At 49.6% G+C, this 19,007-nt stretch overlaps 1 protein-coding gene and 1 pseudogene across 1 annotated transcript; one reads left to right on the top strand and one right to left on the bottom strand.

Moving 5' to 3' along the window:
- The first annotated feature begins 48 nt into the window (after positions 1-48).
- Positions 49-18,339, top strand: Bbs1 (Bardet-Biedl syndrome 1). Its single transcript, XM_006980575.4, has 17 exons — positions 49-630; positions 930-1,006; positions 1,111-1,145; positions 3,500-3,772; positions 4,305-4,351; positions 4,445-4,483; positions 4,581-4,653; positions 6,652-6,783; positions 7,917-8,023; positions 9,440-9,560; positions 9,702-9,860; positions 11,988-12,057; positions 12,646-12,804; positions 14,565-14,698; positions 16,073-16,207; positions 16,820-16,906; positions 17,160-18,339. Exons 1-17 carry the CDS (start codon positions 425-427, stop codon positions 17,244-17,246), a joined length of 1,941 nt encoding a protein of 646 aa, XP_006980637.2. The 5' UTR covers positions 49-424; the 3' UTR covers positions 17,247-18,339.
- Positions 2,413-2,525, bottom strand: LOC121826972 (U6 spliceosomal RNA; annotated as a pseudogene).
- Positions 18,340-19,007: the final 668 nt, after the last annotated feature.

Genomic DNA, 19,007 nt, shown 5'->3' with positions numbered 1-19,007 from the left:
CTTTGTGACGTATTTTTTTAAGATTTATTTCCATGTGTGCATTTTCTCACTGTGAGTTGGTACCAGCAGAAGCTGGAAAACGACATCAGATCCCCTAGAACTATACTTGCAGAATTGTGAGCTGTCAGGTGGTTGCTGAGAAGCGAACTGGGTTCCTCTGCAAGAGCAGCAAGCATTGTTGTACTTTAAAATATTCCCGGAATTTAAGAACTAGAACACGCATCAACTTGAGACCCCTCCCTTTAGTCCTCGGAGCCTGGACCTCTGCAGTATGACAATCAGAAAGGACATGACCCTTTTCAACTGGGTTAACCATAAAAATTGAGGCAGTTCATTTTGGAGGTCTTAGCCCCCAACAAGGGCTCCTCTCCAGGCCTCGAAGCCAAGGACCCTGTTATTGATGCAGAAACCATAAATCAAAATAATGCTGCAAGGGAAAAACGCGGGCAAGGAACGCTTTTCTTATTTGGTTCCAGCCGGGACAATTTCATTCCGGAACGTTTGTTTCTGTTCTTTCGGGTGTCCGGGTACTATTGGGCGTTGCGCTACGGCGGAGGTGGTTGCCAAGGCGACGCCAGGAAAGATGGCTGCTACGTCCTCATCGGATTCCGACAGCGGGAGAGCTGAGAGGTGAAGTCCCGGGTGCTCACGGCTTCCTTTCCCTCAGATGAGTAGACGGTGCCTTGGTGCTGGGTCCTGGACTCTTGCTTTCGGGCAGCACTGGAAGTTCTGGAAAGGCCCTTTATAAATCAGTAACTGAAGCCGAAGGCCAAGAGTGTCTGTGTATGTGATTGGCAGATCACTCCGGGCGGCAGTTGATCCCAGATTCGCCTTTCTCCGTGCTCTCAGTCTTAGGCATCGTTTTACTCAGAACTTTCTTCCTTTCCTGTGGGACTCACTTTCCAACTATCCTCTCCTTTCCCTCGCAGCAACGAAGCCAATTCGAAATGGCTGGACGCTCACTACGACCCTATGGCCAACATCCACACTTTCTCCTCCTGCCTGGGTGAGTCTCCAGACCTAGGAACGCCGGGATTCTAGGAGGATGGCAAGATGAGGTAGCGGTGAAACCTTTGGGATTCTCATTTACGACCGTCTTGTGTTTTCCAGCCCTGGCAGATTTGCATGGCGATGGGGAGTACAAGGTAAGCGGTCAGAAAGTTGAGTGGGGGAAATTCAGAAGTGAGATTCGCGAGGAGGCTCAACATATTCTGGAGCCCACTAGTACTGAAAAGACACATTTAGTTGGAACTTCTTTCTTTCTTTCTTTCTTTCTTTCTTTCTTTCTTTCTTTCTTTCTTTCTTTCTTTCTTTCTTTCTTTCTTTCTTTCTTTCTTTCTTTCTTTCTTTCTTTCTTTCTTTTTTTTGTTTTTTCGAGACAGAGTTTCTCTGCGTAGCTTTGCGCCTTTCCTGGAACTCACTTGGTAGCCCAGGCTGGCCTCGAACTCTCAGAGATCCGCCTGGCTCTGCCTCTCGAGTGCTGGGATTAAAGGTGTCCGCCACCACCGCCCGGCTCTTTCTTTCTTTTAATTATGTATCTATTATTATTTTATGTGCATTGGTGTTTTTCGTGCATGTATGTGTGTGTGAGGGCGTCAGATCCCTTAGAACTGGAATTACAGACAGTTGTGAGCTACCAAGTTGGGTGCTGGGATCCAGGGCAGCTAGACCTCTTAACTGCTGAGACATCTCTCCAACTCCTATATTTCTTTTTAATTTAGAAAGTGAATATTAATTTTATAACACGATTTGTAGAAATAAAACAGAAAGCAAAATGTAGACTCATAATGCCAAGACATTAAGTCTCTAAGAATTAATTTGGGGGCCAGAAGTGGTGATGCATGCATGCCGTTAATAACAGCATTTGTGCAAAAGAGAAAGGTGGATCTCTGAGTTTGGGGCTGGCCCGACAAGTTTGAGACCAGCAGAATGACATAGTGAGACAGACCCTGCCTCAAAAACAAACAAACAAAAAAAACCCATCCCCATCCCAAAACAAAATTATCAGCAAAGTTAATTTTGAGATTTTTGTTTATTTATTTAGGGTGTGAGCGGGGACATGAAGTGTGGCGGTCAGGTGGCAGCTTTTGAGAGTCCGCTCTCTGCCATGTAGGTTCCAGTGATTGAACTCAGGTCATCGGGGTTGGTGGCTAGCACTTTTGCCCACTACAGGCCCCAATTCTTTTTGTCTACGTGTTATTGCTTAATTTTTTAGTTTATCGTACAAAGAAAAGGGGCTTAAAAATGAGAAATGATTCACAAAGCTGGTTTGGTTTTTTGTCGTTGTTGTTTTGTTTTAAGATAAAGTCTCTCAGTGTAGTAGTCTTGGCTGTCTTGGTACTCTCTTTGTAAACGAGGTTCCAGGCTGGCCTCCAACTCACAGAGATCATCTGCCTCCCAAGTGCTGGGATTAAAGACATGCACCACCATGCCCAATTTCTGTGTGTCATCTTTGAGTAGAGACTATGCTAATAATCTTCTCTATATCATCCAAGTTTTAGTATATGTGCTGCCAAAGTGAGCATATAGCCTCAGAGTTCAGATACTGTGACATGATTCTTTGGTGCAAGGGAAAATACCTTGACTGGGAACAGGCATTAAAGTATCATTGGATAAAGGTGCTCACAGCTAAGCCTGATGAACTGAGCTCAGTCCTTGGATGCACGGGGTAGAAGGAGAGAACCAACTCTGATCCTCTGATTTCTACATATATGCTGTGGTATGGATGTGCCCACACACATATAAATATATGTAATTTAGAATATGAAGGGAGACAAAACTCAGGGAAGTGAGGTTTTTCTGTTTCTCAAGAGAACATAGATTATCAAGAGGCTGGTGATTGTAGAAGCTGATAGTGCTTCTTTTATAGGGGTCCAGAGTATTTTTCTCTCTACTTTTCCTTATAATTAGAAATTTTCCTTAGCAAAAACTTGATTTCAGGCAGGCTGTGGTGTCACACTCCCAGCACTCGGGAGGCAGAGACAGGCGGATCTCTGAGTTTGAGGCCAGCCTGGTGTACAGAGTGAGTTCCAGGGCAGCCAGTGCTACACAGAGAAACCTTATCTCAAAAACAAAACAAAGCAAACAAACAAAAATCTTGATTTCAATACAAATATAACATAAATATATTTAGCCTCCTAACAGAGACTATTACAACAGTGTTCAAAGTCCTGGGTTCAGTCCCCACCATCACAGTAAAAGAAAAGGAATGAATGACGGAGAAACCCCTCATCTGCCACCCTGAGCAGTCACCAGCCTCTGTAATTCAGGATCCCATTTGATCTTCTCCAGGTGTCATAGGGTAGCATTCCCATTTTGCAAGAGAGAAACCTGAGTTCAGAACGGCTCATTAGCTTTCCTAAGGGGATACTTCTTCCAAGCCCACAAGCAAAACTTTTGTGCATGTGAGGATGGATTAGTAAACACCAACAGAAAGGCTCAGCCTAAGAAGGTCATTGAAGAAATGACCATGATGCTGAATGGCCTCCTCTCCCTGCAGCTGGTGGTGGGAGACCTCGGCCCAGGTGGGCAGCAGCCCCGTCTGAAGGTGCTCAAAGGACCAGCCGTGCTGACAGAAAGCCCGCTGCCCGCCCTGCCCGCTTCAGCTGCCACCTTCCTCATGGAGCAACATGAGCCCAGGACGCCGGCCCTCGCGCTGGCTTCAGGACCGTGTGTCTATGTGTATAAGAATCTCAGACCCTACTTCAAGTTCAGCCTGCCCCAGTTACCTCCAAACCCTTTGGAACAAGATCTTTGGAACCAAGCCAAAGAGGTGAGTGACCTGGGCCACAAGATCGCAAAGATCGCAGCTGCTGGATGGGGAGGACCAGACTCAGAGGAGCGGGCTCACAAGTGGGGTGACAGTGGGAGATAGGCCGTGGCCCACCTCTGGCATCAGCAGTGAGATGCTGTGCTCGGCCCCGAGAAATAGCTTCCAGGGAGGCAGTGAGCCAGGCCCTTTGGAGAGCAGAAACCAGAGAGTCGCTCTGCACTAGCCACATCCCTTCCTACCTGTGGGGGAAGGGAAACCAAAGAAGGGAGAGACTCACTCTGGAGTGAGTGGGGGATGACCCTGGAGAGTAGGGATCCCTGGGAGAGCAACAGTAAAGAGGATGATGGGCGTGAACATGGTCCTGAGACTGAATTCCAATCCAGGTCTTGGACTTGGGGTTCATGTCAGGCAGTTGGGAAGAAGCAGAGAGAAAGAAGACCTGCCCCTTGTCTCCAGATGTAGACGTAGTAAGACGGTTGAGGACATGGCTGCTTGAGCTCACAGGCTGTCCCTTCTTTCCATGCTGACACAGGACCGGATCGACCCCTTAACCCTGAAGGAGATGCTGGAGGGCATCCGGTGAGGATCTACTTCCCCACTCTCCATGGCTTCATCCCAAAACTTTCCTGTGACCCCTCACTAAAGCCGCCATTTTGGCTACTCTCGTTGCAGGGAAAAGGCAGAGGTGCCTTTGTCTGTCCAGTCACTCAGGTAGGAGTCCTGTGGAGGCAGGGCAAAGCGGGCATCTGTGGACTGGCCCCAGGGGCAGCCAGCATGGCATGCAGGTGCTAATTCTGTGTGTGTGCAGGTTTCTACAGCTGGAGCTGAGTGAAATGGAGGCGTTTGTGAACCAGCACAAGTCCAAGGTTATCAAGCGGCAGGTAACGCCCCTTCTCTTTTTATTGCCCTATAAAGGTGCATACATTTTTTTAAATTGTGTATGCTCATGTGTGGACAGGTATATATGTGTGCATGCATGGGTGTGGAGGCCAGAGGATGACTTCAGGTGATATCCTCAGAAATGCCATCCAACTCCTTTGATATAAAGTCACTCTTGACATAGATAGAGCTCACCAATTAGGCTGCACTGGCCAGGAAGCCCCAGGGATACAGCTGTCTCAGCCTCCCCGGTGCTGGTATTACAGGGACATGTCACTATGCTTGGCATCTCTTGCATGGGGATCAAATTTAGCTCCTACTTGCCAGGCAAGCATTTTACCAACAGAACTATATCCCCACCTCCAAACACTCACACAAAGAGAGAGAGACCATGCAACATCAGCAGTTAATTCTAACGCTGAACCTGGCCAGTGGCACTCTGCAGTTTTCCTTCCAGCCATACACCATGTCTAGGGTCTCAAAGCAGGGTGTCTTCTATATTTGCAGTTAGCAAGGATGGCTATGAACAGCTGTGACGTGATAGTAATTATCAAACTTTTTTTTTTTAAGATTTATTTATTATGTATAATACAGTGTCCTGCTTGCATGTATTCCTGCTGGCCAGTAGAGGACACCAGATCTCATTACAGATGGTTGTGAGCCACCATGTGGTTGCTGGGAATTGAACTCAGGTTCTCTGGAAGAGCAGCCAGTGCTCTTAACCTCTGAGCCATCTCTCCAGCCCCAAACTTATTAAGGGTAAAGATAATTCTTATTGCAGAATATTCAGAAAGTAAAGAGAAATATAAAGATGATTCCACTACCTAGGGACACCCATTTCTTAGCATTTCTGTACATTTCCTTCACAGATTGTTTTTTTATGCTGCTTCTCTTGAGGAACATTTTGAAAACACCATATTTTGAGCCTTAAATAGCCTTTGAGAACTCTTAACATTAATAGTTTGGTTATTTGTGATTTCTTTCATTTGTTTGGTTTGGTTGCTTTTTTTGTTTTTTGTTTTTGTATTTTTGGTTACAGGGTTTCTCTGTGTGGCCCTAGGTGTCCTGGAACTCACTCTGTAGACCAGGCTGGCCTCAAACTTACAGAGATCTGACTGCCTTGGCCTCGGCCTCCTGAGTGCTGGGATTGAAGGCATTTGCCACCACTGCCAGCTTGGATCTTCTTTCAAAACATGTTTTTGTTGTTGTTTAATGAGTTTTGTTTTGTTTAGTTTTTGAGACAAAGTCTTGCTAGGTGGTTCTGACTGGCCTGGAACTGGGGAACTAGATTTATAAGCCAAGCTCACCTTGAATATGCAGCAATCCTCCTGCCTCTGCTTCACCAGTGCTGGGATTACAGGTGTGAGCCACATACTCAGCTCTTAAGTGTGTGGCCATGTTGGTTTTGACTATATGAATAGCTCATAAGTGGTCTAGACAAGCCTCATTGTTTTATTTGTTTGTTTGGTTTTTCGAGACAGGGTTTCTCTATGTTGTTTGGTGCCTATTCTGGATCTCACTGCCCGGTGACAATACTCATTGTTAAGAATTTAGGTTTGGCTGGGCAGTGGTGGTGCATGCTTTTAAACCCAGCACTCGGCAGGTGGATCTCTGTGAGTTCGAGGCCAGCCTTGTCTATAGCGCAAGATCCAGGACAGGCTCCAAAGCTACAGAGATAAACCTTGTCTCAAAAAAAACAAAAAGAGGGGCTGGAGAGATGGCTCAGAGGTTAGGAGTACCAACTGCTCTTCCAGAGGTCCTGAGTCCAATTCCCAGCACCCACATGGTGGCTCACAACCATCTGTAATGAGATCTGGTGCCCTCTTCTGTATACATAATAAATAAATAAATCTTTAAAAACAAAAAGAAAAAGAGAATTTAGGTCTGTTGCAAAAACACTTTTGCCATTAACATTCAGACACACCTCATGCTCGATCCTCTCTTGCCCTCTTCCTTCCTTCCCTCCTCTGCTCTGGGGCCACGGTGGAGTTCTTCTGCAGACAGTCATCACCACCATGACCACCCTGAAGAAGAACCTTGCAGATGAGGATGCAGTGTCCTGTCTGGTGCTGGGCACTGAGAACAAGGAGCTCCTAGTGCTTGACCCTGAGGCCTTCACCATTTTGACCAAGGTCAGTGTCAGGTCAAGGTCAGGCTGCATCGTCCTCCTTGTTCTCTCAGTCACGGGTGGTATCCATCCACTGAAGGAAAACGAGAGCTCACTACTACTAGGTCTAGTACGAAAGCTTTCGCGTAGATCCTTCTAGATGTTCTCACGTGTGGCATGGTTATCTAGCTTGATTCAAACGTTCTAATTTTATACAGAGTTTCATGAGTGCTGCTGTGGTAAAATACCCTGATCAGGAGCAACTTGGGGAAGAAAGGGTTTGATTGAATTACAACTCCAGGGTACAGTTTATCACTTCAGGGAACTCGAGCAGCTGGCCACCTCACATCCACAGTCTAGGGCAGAGACAAAGGAATACACCCTTGGAGTCTGCTTGCTTGTGCTTAATCTTCAGCTGGCTTTCTTCACTCAGACAGTTCAGAGCCTGACCAGTGAATTCAAGGTGTGCCTTGCCACCTCCATTAACAATCAAGACAGTTGCCCACAGGCCAACCTGACATAGGTAGTTCCTCAACTGAAACTCCTCACGGGTTTTGTTAAGGTGATGTTAGGTATAAGCAGTAAGTACAGGGATAAGCAGGCTTGTGTGCAGAATCCAGCAATTTGTTCTTTCGCATTACCATGTGACGTCAGTGTCTTCCTGTGTTGACAAAACCACATCAGTCTTTTTGTCTTATTCTTGGCTTCTTTTGTTCTTGTTTTTGTTTTTCAGTGTAGTCCAGGATAGCCTTAAACTTGTGATCCTCCTGCCTCCATCTCCCAAGTGTTGGTATTACGGTGTATATCACCATTCCCAGCTTCATATCAGCCCTTTTAAAGGCCCCACATAGCCATTCTCTATGTAGATACACATGTGAATACATATATAGATGTATGTACTTTGCAACATGTTGTCCACTTAAAAGTTTTTCATTATTATTAATGCTGCTACAGTGGTCTTCCATGTTCAAACAAAGTAGACAAATTTTGTGTCTATTAGATAATTCTGATGCTTTGCTGGAGGCGGCAGAGTTTAGCCAAATGGTGTAGACTTAAAGCTGTGACCAGTAGGAAGTGAATGAAGCCATTAGGATTTCAATCAAGAATTAACAGTTTCTCCCAACTATGGTCAGTATGTCTGGAGCCTTTTCTCTGCAGATGAGCCTGCCCAGTGTCCCTGTCTTCCTGGAGGTTTCTGGCCAGTTTGATGTGGAGTTCCGCCTGACTGCTGCCTGCAGAAATGGGAGCATCTATATCCTCAGAAGGTAGCCATAGTTGTGGCCTCGGAGACCTAGTGATTTCAGAGGCTTACAAGATGATCAGGGGGTTTGGGGGCGGGACTTTGGGATTGAAAAGATAGAAGAATTCGTAAGGGAGGTTGAACTGGTGAGAGTGGAGGGGAGGAGGAGGCTGGCAAAGTGAGAGCCTGGCACAATGGTTGTAATATACAACAGTACAGTCAGAGGTGGAGGAAACAGATATAATCCCTTGTATTTGTTATATTGGTGGGTTTTTTGTGTGTGTGTGTGTTTTGTTTTTGTTTTTTCAAGATAGGGTTTTTCCATATAGTTTTGGACCCTTTCCTAGAACTCATTCTATAGCCCAGGCTGGCCTTGAACTCATAGAGATCCACCTCTCTGCCTCCCAAGTGCTGGGATTAAAGACGTGCACCACCACTGCCCAGCTCCAGACAGTCTTTTAATCTAAGACATTTATTGAGCATCTACTATGCATTTAGCAGTATGCAGAGTGTTGGAGGTGATGGAATGCTGTAAACACGGTTCCTGCCTTTCTGGGGAAGACAGGCATTACAGCTATTGCAAGTTAGATGGGTGCTTACAGAGGCGCAGTGGAGGCTCAGTGGGAAGACACATCGTCTGCGGTGGCGACTTGAAGGGCGTGCACCTGTAGTCCCAACATTTGGAAGGCTAAGAAAGGAGAATTCCTAGAGCCCAGGAATCTGCACCGGCCTTGGAGCAGAGCCCAGAAGCCAGTGGAGACCCACAGTCATTAGATGGCCTGAAGAAAAGTGGGTCGGAGCCTGGGGTAATTTCTGGAAAAGGAACTTACATATGTAAATACCTATGTATATGTATTTACCTTAGCCACCTGGTGGCCACGTGTTTTTCGTTATTAATGCTGCTACAGTGGTCTTCCACGTTCAAACAAAGTAGATGAAGTTTGTATGTCTACTTAAATAATTCTGATGCTTTGCTGGAGGCGGCAGAGTTTAGCCAAATGGTATAGACTTAAAGCTGTGACCAGTAGGAAGTGAATGAAATGATTAGGATTTTAATCAAGAATTAACAGTTTCTTCTGGAAAAGGAAAAACTAAAATGGAGAGACTTGGAAAACTAAAGATCCTTTTCTGATAAACCAGTAAACATCCCAGGTCTAATAGCATTGGCTAGACTGCTCTAAGGAAAATGTGTTCTCAACTCTGAAATCCCAGGCTGTTAGACCTGTCACCGTTGTGAAGGGCAGGAGGGCAGAGTCGGAAACCACACCTGGCATTATCCAAGGTCACACATCTACAAAGTGGGAGTTGGAGAAATAATCCCATCATCTGCTCAGGACCAGGGGTGCTTTCAGGCTAATCTGGGAGTGCTTAGAAGGGATGGGTCAGCCCGGGAGCCAGAGGCAAGGCTCCTCTGGGTAGAGATTGTGTGTTTATTCCACAGAGACTCCAAACACCCCAAGTATTGCATCGAGTTGAGTGCCCAGCCTGTGGGGCTGGTCCGGGTACACAAGACCCTGGTGGTGGGCAGCACCCAGGAGAGTCTGCATGGCTTCACCCACAAGGTGTGGTCTCTGGCAAGCCCCCACCCCTCCACACCATCTGCCTGTGAGCCCAGAGCCCTCCCTTCCCTTCTGTTCCCGCTGCCCTTCCTTTCCACCTGAAGCCCTGAACTCCCTGCAGACACACTGGCTGTTCCTTGCTAGGGTAAGAAGCTGTGGACAGTGCAGATGCCTGCAGCCATCCTGACCATGAACCTCCTGGAGCAGCGTTCCCGGGGCCTGCAAGCTGTCATGGCCGCCCTGGCCAACGGGGAAGTCCGCATTTACCGTGACAAGGCCCTGCTTAATGTCATCCATGCCCCTGTGAGCACTCCTCCAGCGTTGCTGCTGGCTCTTCTTACCCAGCCCTTCTTTCCCTTCATAATTCTTATTTATTTATGTATGAACTGATCTCATTCACCCACATTCCCCTTCTAACTCCCCACTCCCTGATACTCTTTCCCCCAACTTTCATGTCTTTTTTTTTTTTTTTAACCTACTTAGTTTACTCAGGGCTGTTGGCATGTGTATGGAGTGGGTGTATTTACTGACCCATGACCAGCTTACAGGTGGCTACACCCCTGAAGAAAAATGACTCCCTACCTCCAGCAGCCATGGACTGCCAATAGCTCCTTAGCTTGGGTGGGGCCTCATCAGCCCCTCCCGCATCCATCTGGCCCTGCTTCTTCACTGCCTCTCCTGACCCCCTAGGGACAAGTCTCAGAAATACTGGTTGAACCCATCATGATGTGTACAGTTGCCACAGGAGAGGTGGCAAATCAGTTTGCCAAGTGGCTGAATGTCAGAGGAGCATTCTAGACCAGGAACAGCATGGACAAAGGCTGAGGGGCATAAAAGTCCTTTTTTTATTTAGACAGGATCTGGCTGGCCTGGAACTCACTATGTGGACCAAGTTGGCCTCTAACTCAGAGTTCTACCTGCCTTTGCCTCCTGAGGGCTGGGATTAAAAGGCTGTGCCACTATGCCCTGCTCTTTATTATTATTATTAAAATATAATTATATCATTTCCTCCTTGCTCCCTCTCAAAACTGTGGCCTCTTTTAGGCCAGGCGGTGGTGGCACACGCCTTTAATCCCAGCACATGGGAAGCAGAGGCAGGCGGATCTCTGTGAGTTTGAGGCCAGCCTGGTTTATAGATTGAGATCCAGGACAGGCACCAAAACTACTCAGAGAAACCCTGTCTCAAAAACAAACAAACAAAAAATTGTGGCCTCTCTTTTTTTTTATTTTTATTTTTTTTTCAAGACAGGGTTTCTCTGTGTAGTTTTGGTGCCTGTCCTGGATCTTGCTCTGTAGACCAGGCTGGCCTCAAACTCACAGAGATCTGCCTGGCTCTGCCTCCCCAGTGCTGAGATTAAAGGCGTACACCACCGCCGCCACCCAGCTTGGCCTCTCTTTCTTTAGTTGTTACTATTTTACACACACACTTATAATCTGATCAGTTTATTTTAGTATGTATATGAGTTCAGAGCTGACTACTTGATATTGGATAACCAGTTAGAATTTTTTTTATTAAAATAATTTTGTGTGTATGGCTGTTTGCCTGCATCCATGTCTGTGCACCATGAGTGCATAGTTCCCATGGAGGCCAGAAGAGGACATAGGATCCCTTGAATCTGGAGTTACAGGCCACCATGTGGATGCTGGGGATCAAACCTGGGTCCTCTGGTAAAGCAGCCAGTGCCTTTAACTGCTGAGCCATCTCTCCAGTTCCAGTTCCAGGGCTCTTTTTACACACACACACACACACACACACACACACACACACACACACACACACTCACATTCCATGTGTGCATGTGCCAGGGTGAGCATGTCGGGATGAGAGGACAAGTTTTAGGGATGAGCCCTCCTTCCCCCGTGGGTTCTGGGGATTGAACGCAGGTCGTTAGACCTGCACAGTAAGTGCTCTTACCCTCCGACCCATCTCACCAGCCCCGTGTGAGCATTTCCTAATGCGAAATTCCAAGTGGTTTTATGAGCATGACGTAAAATCTGAAGGCAGTGCTTGGGCCTGATGTACTGGGAGGGTAGGGGTTAGGAGAACACAGAGGAGAAACCTGGGGAGGTAGATTGGAGTCTGATGTGGAAGATCTTAAATATCCTGCCAAGAAGAGCGAAAGCCATTGGAGGGTTGTGCTTTTGAAAGGCAGTAGAGACAACCACGGACACAATGCAGACACAGACTAGGTAGCCCAAGAGATTGATTAGAAGGCCACTCCAAAAGAGGGCTGGGGGTGTTTCATGTGGAGCTTAGCAGGGCCGGGGAGGTTGGAAGGGGGAGGATAATCCGAGAGGTATTTCCAAGGCAACATTGCCACAGCCTCTCTTCACATCTCACCCACTTTTACTTTGATCTGGGCTCTCCCCTCCGGCCATCTTGCTCTCCTCGAGCTGTTTTCCCAGGTAAAATCTGGTTTCTCCACATAGGATGCAGTAACCAGCCTTTGCTTTGGCCGATACGGGCGAGAGGACAACACCCTCATCATGACTACTCGAGGTGAGAACTCTGGGAAGGATGGGTGGGCCTGGGGTGAAGAGATGAGATCCCGGAGGAAAGGAGGAGGCCTGTGGATAGAAACAGGTGGAAAGCCAGGCCTGCACACATGATCTGTGTAAGGTTGGATCAGCTTATCAGCAGTTGGCTTTTTCTGCCTAGGAGCTCATCCTGGTCAGTCCGGTGCCTCTCCAGTTTACCCAGCACCCTCAGCATCCACCATAGTGCCAAGAACATCACAGTACTTTGTAAACAGCTACTAAAGGGATGCATGAATTGGTGGTAGGAGAGTGCGGGAAGCCATGTGTGCTGTAACACAGCTGTAATAGCAGCCCCTGGGGAGGTGGAGGCAGGTGGACCAGGTGGTCAAGGTCATGTTTTAACACAGAGGGAAGGAAGTTCAAGGCTCTCCTAAGCTACATGGGTCCCTTCCTCAGGAGAAAAAAGACAGACTTGAGATATTTCATTCCTTCTAGAAAGTGAATCTCATAAGAAAGACAGACATGTATGGACATGGATGTAATTGTTTTGAGAAGAATGGGAATGTGGGGTAGGACAGGGGAACGGCTGTTTCTCTTGCCCGCTTCTCAGGTGGTGGCCTTGTCATCAAGATCCTGAAGCGCACAGCAGTGTTTGTGGAAGGGACCGGAGAGATGGGCCCACCACTAGCACAGACCACAAAACTCAGCGTGCCCCGGAAGACCCGGCTGTATGTGGACCAGACCCTGCGAGAGCGGGAAGCTGGCACGGGTAAGACTCCTGGAAGAACACAGAGACTCCCACTGGGGGCCTTGAGCATGGGAGAGACCTCAGCCAACAGGGAAGGTCAGAGGTATAGCCGTCAGGTAACAAACTGATGCTCACGGCAGAGGCTGTGGTTAGTGTGAGTCGGGACCCTTGGCGTTCAGAGGCAGCAGTTACTTCCAGATGCGGGAATTCTCAAGAGAAGGAGAACTCACCGTGTTCTTCCTGTTGTTAAGTTTTCCCGCTCACCCATTCATTCGTATCCTGTGATGACACCAGGCAGCTCAGTCCGGCTAACTTCATGTTGGGTGCCAGTTGCTTTCTTCCAAGGGCTGCTGGAGCACAAACAAAGGAGTGAAAAATATTGCTGGGCATGATGATAGCACACACCTTTAATCCCAGCACTTGGGAGGCAGAGGCAGGCGGATCTCTGTGAGTTCGAGGCCAGCCTGGTCTACAAAGCGAGTTCCAAGATAGCCAGGACAAGCAAACCAAACCAAACAAAATACAACTAAATGCATATGTAAATGTATAAAGTGTCAAAAAATCAGTAGGGAGTTAAGTTCTATAAGGTGACCAGATATAAAAGTCTCAAAGTCTTTTAATCTTGGGCTGGAGAGCTGGCTCAGCAGTTAAGAGCACTGGCTGCTCTTCCAGAGGACCCAGGTTTGATTCCCAGCACCCACTTGGCCACTTACAACTATTTTGAGACCTTCAGTGGATCTGATGCCCTCTTCTGGACTTTACACACACTGCACCCACATGCACATACCCACATGTAGGCACACTCATACACATTAAAAATAAATAAATAAATAAAAATTGAAAAACTTGGATGCTTTTTATATGTACCAATAATCTCTGACTGGCAAATATGACAGGAAAAAGGTCTATTCACAATAGCAAAGAGATCCCTAGAAATAATTAATATGAGAAAATGTATAAAGTCTAGTAAAGGAAATTATAAAACTATCTTCATGATGGATGTGGTGGTACACACTTATAATCCTAGCACTTGGGAGGTGGAAGGTGGGATATCAAGTTCATGATCAGCTACATAGTGAGACCCTGACCAAAAAACAAACAGACAGCCCCAGAGCAATTAGAGTGGGGGCTGCGGCTCCAGAGGTGGATTTGAAGAGGGGTCGTCTGCACTTGGCAAAAGGTTAGGAGTAAGGGATGAACCAAGGGGGCTTGGGGACCGGTACAGTGGGTGGGACAGGTGCAGCGAGCCAGTCAGGGTGAGGCTGGTTTCCATTATGTTGAACTTGGTGTGGATGGGACCTCAGATGGAGATGACCATGAGGCAGTTCAAAGCTGAGGCAGGCCTGGGCACCCACAAGCTGTTAGGGACACACCGCACAACAGTGTCTACACATACGGAGCTTGGCATGTGGCTATGGGAACAGGTTTAAATCCTTAAGGAGCTAGAAGCTGATGTTCTTGGGGTGGCCAGAGTCAGAGCAGGCCCTATATTATCCAGAGAACAAGATGGTAGGTGAGAAGACCAAGGTCAAGACCAGCCTTGAAACAGGGAACACCAGCCTTGAAGGCTGGACAGAAGGTACCAGGGGTGGAGACCGAGATAAGGAGGAAATAGGGTATGGTCCAGAGCATCCGGTATGGCACTCCTTATCCCTTTATTCCCAGCTTCTGCAGGCCTTGCTCCTGCCTATCATGTCTTCCTTCTCATTCCTCTCACGTGATCTGAACAAGAGTACTCTCCCCTCTCACTGCTCCATTCAGCCTTCATGTTCCCTCTGCAGCCATGCATCGAACCTTCCAGACAGACCTCTACCTGCTGCGCCTGCGGGCTGCCAGAGCCTATGTGCAGGCCCTGGAGTCCAGCCTGAGCCCCATGTCAACCACAGCTCGGGAGCCACTCAAGCTGCATGCTGTGGTAAGCACCCAGGGATGGGGACAGTGGGGGGGGGGGTGAGCGGGTCCCTCTGCACAGGTCAGCACCCAGGGGTAGGGACAGTAGGGGCAGGGTGAGCGGGTCCAGCTGCACAGGTCAGCACCCAGGGGTGGGGACAGTAGGGGCGGGGTGAGCGGGTCCTCCCGCTGCACGGGTCAGCACCCAGAGCCAGTGCCAGGCCACCCAGCCCTGTCCTCCCTTCTCGCCTCCCCACAGATGGAGAGACTGAGGCCCTGTCCTCCTGAGAGGGCTGCTCAGTCTTCTGTTCTGTCCCGCCTGTGCTGGCTCCAGAGGGGACATGCTCCCCTGTCCCATGCTGTACCTCAAACAAACCCCGGGCTGGAGTGGGGTGTAAGCACATAGCAGTGACAGTGGGACATTTCTTCAGGAACCTGGAAGGATTCTCCTGGCCACAGTTCAAGGAAGAGAGTGATTTCTGTTGCATGGGCAACCTGGGAATAGGACTGCCTGGTATAGGGAAGGGCATGTACACACGCACGCACGCACGCACATGCACACGCACACGCACACACACACACACACACGCACACACACGCGCCATCTCAAGGCCCACGGAGCCCCGGTGTTGAGAGAGCCTGAGCGTGTTGTCAGAGCCGCCGTGTTCCAGTTGCTCCTTTTCTTTTCCTCCCCGCCTCCCCAGACAGGGCTTCTCTGTGTAGCCCTGGCTGTCCTGGACCTCACTCTGTAGACCAGGCTGGCGTTGATCTGCCTGCCTCTCCTCCTGAGTGCTGGAATAAAGGTGTGCGCCACCACGCCCACCTTCATTTGTTTCTTTTCTGAAGAAAGAGGCTGGATACAGAAAAGGTTACAGAGCCACTTAGAATGGGGTGTGGGCTGGCGTTGAAATCACTGAGCCCCGGGGATGAGAGGAAAAGGCTGTCAGGCCCTGGGGTCAGTGATGAGCACAGCCGCAGCCCCAAGCCAACCTTACCTACAGCTCCTTAAGTAGCCTCCATCAAGACCTTCCCTGATCTGTGCCTTTGCCATCCTGTACACCTTTGGGCTTCCGTGCCCTTTAAGAAGCAGATGCACAGCCGGGCGGTAGTGGCGCACGCCTTTAATCCCAGCACTCAGGAGGTAGAGCCAGGCGGATCTCTGTGAGTTCGAGGCCAGCCTGGTCTACAAAGCAAGATCCAGGACAGGCACCAAAACTACATAGAGAAACCCTGTCTCGAAAAACAAAAAATAAAAAGAAAGAAAAGAAAAAAAAGCAGATGCACAGAGCTGGAAAAGGGTGGCTTGAGGGCATTGATGGGGAAGCAGCAGGCAAGATGGTGGTATTCAGTGTTCAAGGCCAGTGGGTCCTAAGGGCCTCTCCATCTACTCTTTCCACAGGTTCAAGGCCTGGGCCCCACCTTTAAGCTCACACTTCACCTACAGAATACCTCAACAGCTCGGCCAGTCCTGGGGCTGCAGATCTGCTTCCTGTACAACGAGGCACTCTACGCCCTGCCCCGGGCCTTCTTCAAGGTACTGGCTCTCCACGTTGACATGGCTCCAACAGTCAGGGCTGGGGCTGATGAGGTGCCCCTAACGGTTAGGTTGAGGTAAGGGAGTGACCAGCAGACCAACACAAGCCAGAGACGAGACTCAGCTCCTGCCTCCACTGCCTTTTTCCCAGCCAGAGAGACCCTAGGGAGCCACACAGAGGAGCTGGGAAAGAGCAGAGTGAGTTCTTCCTCTGCCCCCCTCCCCCGCCATGCTGCTGGGGAGGGTCGGGAGCTCAGAACTCAGGCTGCCCAGCTGTTCCTGCTGGAGTCAGGAGCCACCCTCTGCCTCAGTCATTACAGAAGCAAAGGGCTGGGTTTCCCCCAGGGCTCAAGGTGTCCTCAAGTTGGGAGAAGCAAAAGCCAAGACTCTTGAGTAGGGAGGAATGAACCCTGGCCTTGGTAGCTGTCAAGAGGTCTAGGTTTAACCAGACGCCCGCGGGCCCCAGCCATGCATTTACCCTCCCACTCCCGTCACCATGCCCCCTGGATCTAGCTTGTCATCCCTGTGCAGGCTGAGGGGTCCTGAGATGCAGCGGGGAAGACAGGCACAAAAGGCTTTGAAGGCCACTTTATTTCTGTCCCCCAAACATAGGTCCCTTTGCTGGTGCCAGGACTCAGCTACCCACTGGAGACCTTTGTGGAGAGTCTCAGTAGCAAGGGCATCTCAGACATGATCAAGGTAGGTTGCCCTTTGGTGTTTCAGAGAGTCAAGTGGGACCCTGGGGAAGGCAGTAGAATGAGGGTAGACAGGACTCGGGGGCTCTGGGCTGCAGTGGGGTATGTCAGCACAGCAGAGGCCTCCCGGCCTTCCCGTCCCTCCGACAGATAGGCTGGTAGCCTATTGTTTGAGCCAGCACCGACAGGAGATTTGCTGTTAGCAAAGAGGAGAGAGAGGTAAGGGGTGCCCCTTCGCCACGTCTTCCCCTCCCTAGGTGCTGGTGCTCCGGGAAGGCCAGAGTGCGCCCCTGTTGAGTGCCCACATCAACATGCCTGTGAGTGAGGGGCTGGCAGCTGCCTGAGCCCTGGGCCAGCATTCAAGCCTCCACGGAATGGAGTCAGCCAGATCCAGCGACTTCCAGTGTCCCCAGGCCGCGCCCCCACACAGCGATGCAGTGAGCTTCCTGTTTGTCTCTGAAATGGTCCCTGCTCTCCACCTTTGCCACTGGGCCTGAGCCACAAGACAGGGAGTGCTCAGAATCAGCTCCTCCTCCCTCAGACTCCTCCTGAGCACTGTTCTTGCTGCCTACCAGCCTCCCCCGCTCTTTAAAGAAATCTTGCCCGTTTCCAGGAAGAGATCTGAGGTGATCAAGTGGGCACAAGCCCAGACCTTCTTCCTCCCACTCATCTGTTCCACATCAAGGCCACAGTTGTTCAAGGGCTTGGCCTGGGACTTCAGCCGAGACTGAGCCCCCTGCGGCTCTTTAAGGTTTTAGGGGCACTGGCTTCTGCCAGCTTAGCTTGCAGGCACACGTGCTAAGCTTCCTCAGATGAACGAGGGGCTCCACTTTCTACCTTGCAGCCCCAGAGACACAGGGCTCTGTCCACAAGTCTTAGACTAGCCACAAAGATTGCCAGCGGAGGTGGTGCAGGGGACAGAGGGGATCCATGCGAGGAGCTCCAGGTCCCAGCCCCAGCCAGAGCTCCCCCAAAGCTGCTGCTGCTGACCAGAGGACATTGTCCAGAAACATTGTTCCTGAAATGGAACAGCAAGCTAGACAGCAGAGCTGGGGCTGGTGGCACCAGGAGGAGTATTTCTGGGACCTGGCAAGTGGTCCAAGAGGCAGATGCCACGAGTACCTGTCAGGATGCACTTAGGCCCAGGCCCAAGATGGTCTAGAGGGTGGGATGTTTTCTGGGCAGTGGCCAGAGTGTGCATGAGGTCACTGAAAAGTACACATGAGTGGTATGAGTGAGGCTGAAGACGACATGAAGATGTGTGTAGATCCCAAGTGGCAGCCAGCCCTGACCCTCCTCAGGGACCATTCTGAACCACTTGAGAACCAGGAGCCCTGCTCCATGGAAACCAGCTTTTTCTCCTGTCTGACCAGGTTCAGCCTGGTGTGTGGCACACAGCTCAGGCCTGCCTCCTGTTTCCACCTCCTCTCCAGTAGAAAAAAAAAGAATTTGACTGGATTAATTCCAAACTGCTTTCAGCTCTCAACACCATCAGGGCTTGGCAGCTCCTCGGGAAGAAGGGAAGAATTGGCCCATAGGTGATACTAACGAGCTTTTGCCCGAAAGACCGATGGCTCCAAGCTGGCCGCCACTGCCCAGTAACAGCTTCTGAGCCCACTTGGGGACTGGGGTAACACTGCCCACCTTGACCCTTCCAAAGAGTACATTGGGGGCCAGGCTAAGAGACAATGGGCCTAGACCAAAGCAACAGCCCATCCCCTCACAGACAGACTGCCTGAGCATGGACCATGGACGGCAAAGGGTGCCTTGCTGCATCAGCCAGTGGAGACACAGCCGGAAGGAGCAGGAGGTCTAGTGGAGACGGAGAGATGAGAGGGGAGGAAGTGTTGCTGGCAGTCAGAAATCCCAGCCTAACCTGCAGAGCTTGGCAGGGGTGGAAGGTCTGCTCAAGACGGTGATGGGCCCCTTGTCACGGGGATTATGTGAGTGAGGCTGGGTTATGACAAGGCTAGATTGTGTATTTGGTCAGGTAACATTCCGGTCCCTCTCACCCCAGTCAAGCTGTGAAATCAGAACAAAAATGTTTGATGTGCACTCTCTCCATACCTATTCAAAGCTAGGAATTAACTAACGGTTTTTGAGCT

Source organism: Peromyscus maniculatus, chromosome 1 (assembly GCF_049852395.1).
Source record: "Peromyscus maniculatus bairdii isolate BWxNUB_F1_BW_parent chromosome 1, HU_Pman_BW_mat_3.1, whole genome shotgun sequence".
Classification (NCBI taxonomy): Eukaryota; Metazoa; Chordata; class Mammalia; order Rodentia; family Cricetidae; genus Peromyscus; species Peromyscus maniculatus.
Note: the sequence above shows the minus strand (reverse complement) of the source record. Positions and strands in the feature narration are given on the sequence as shown.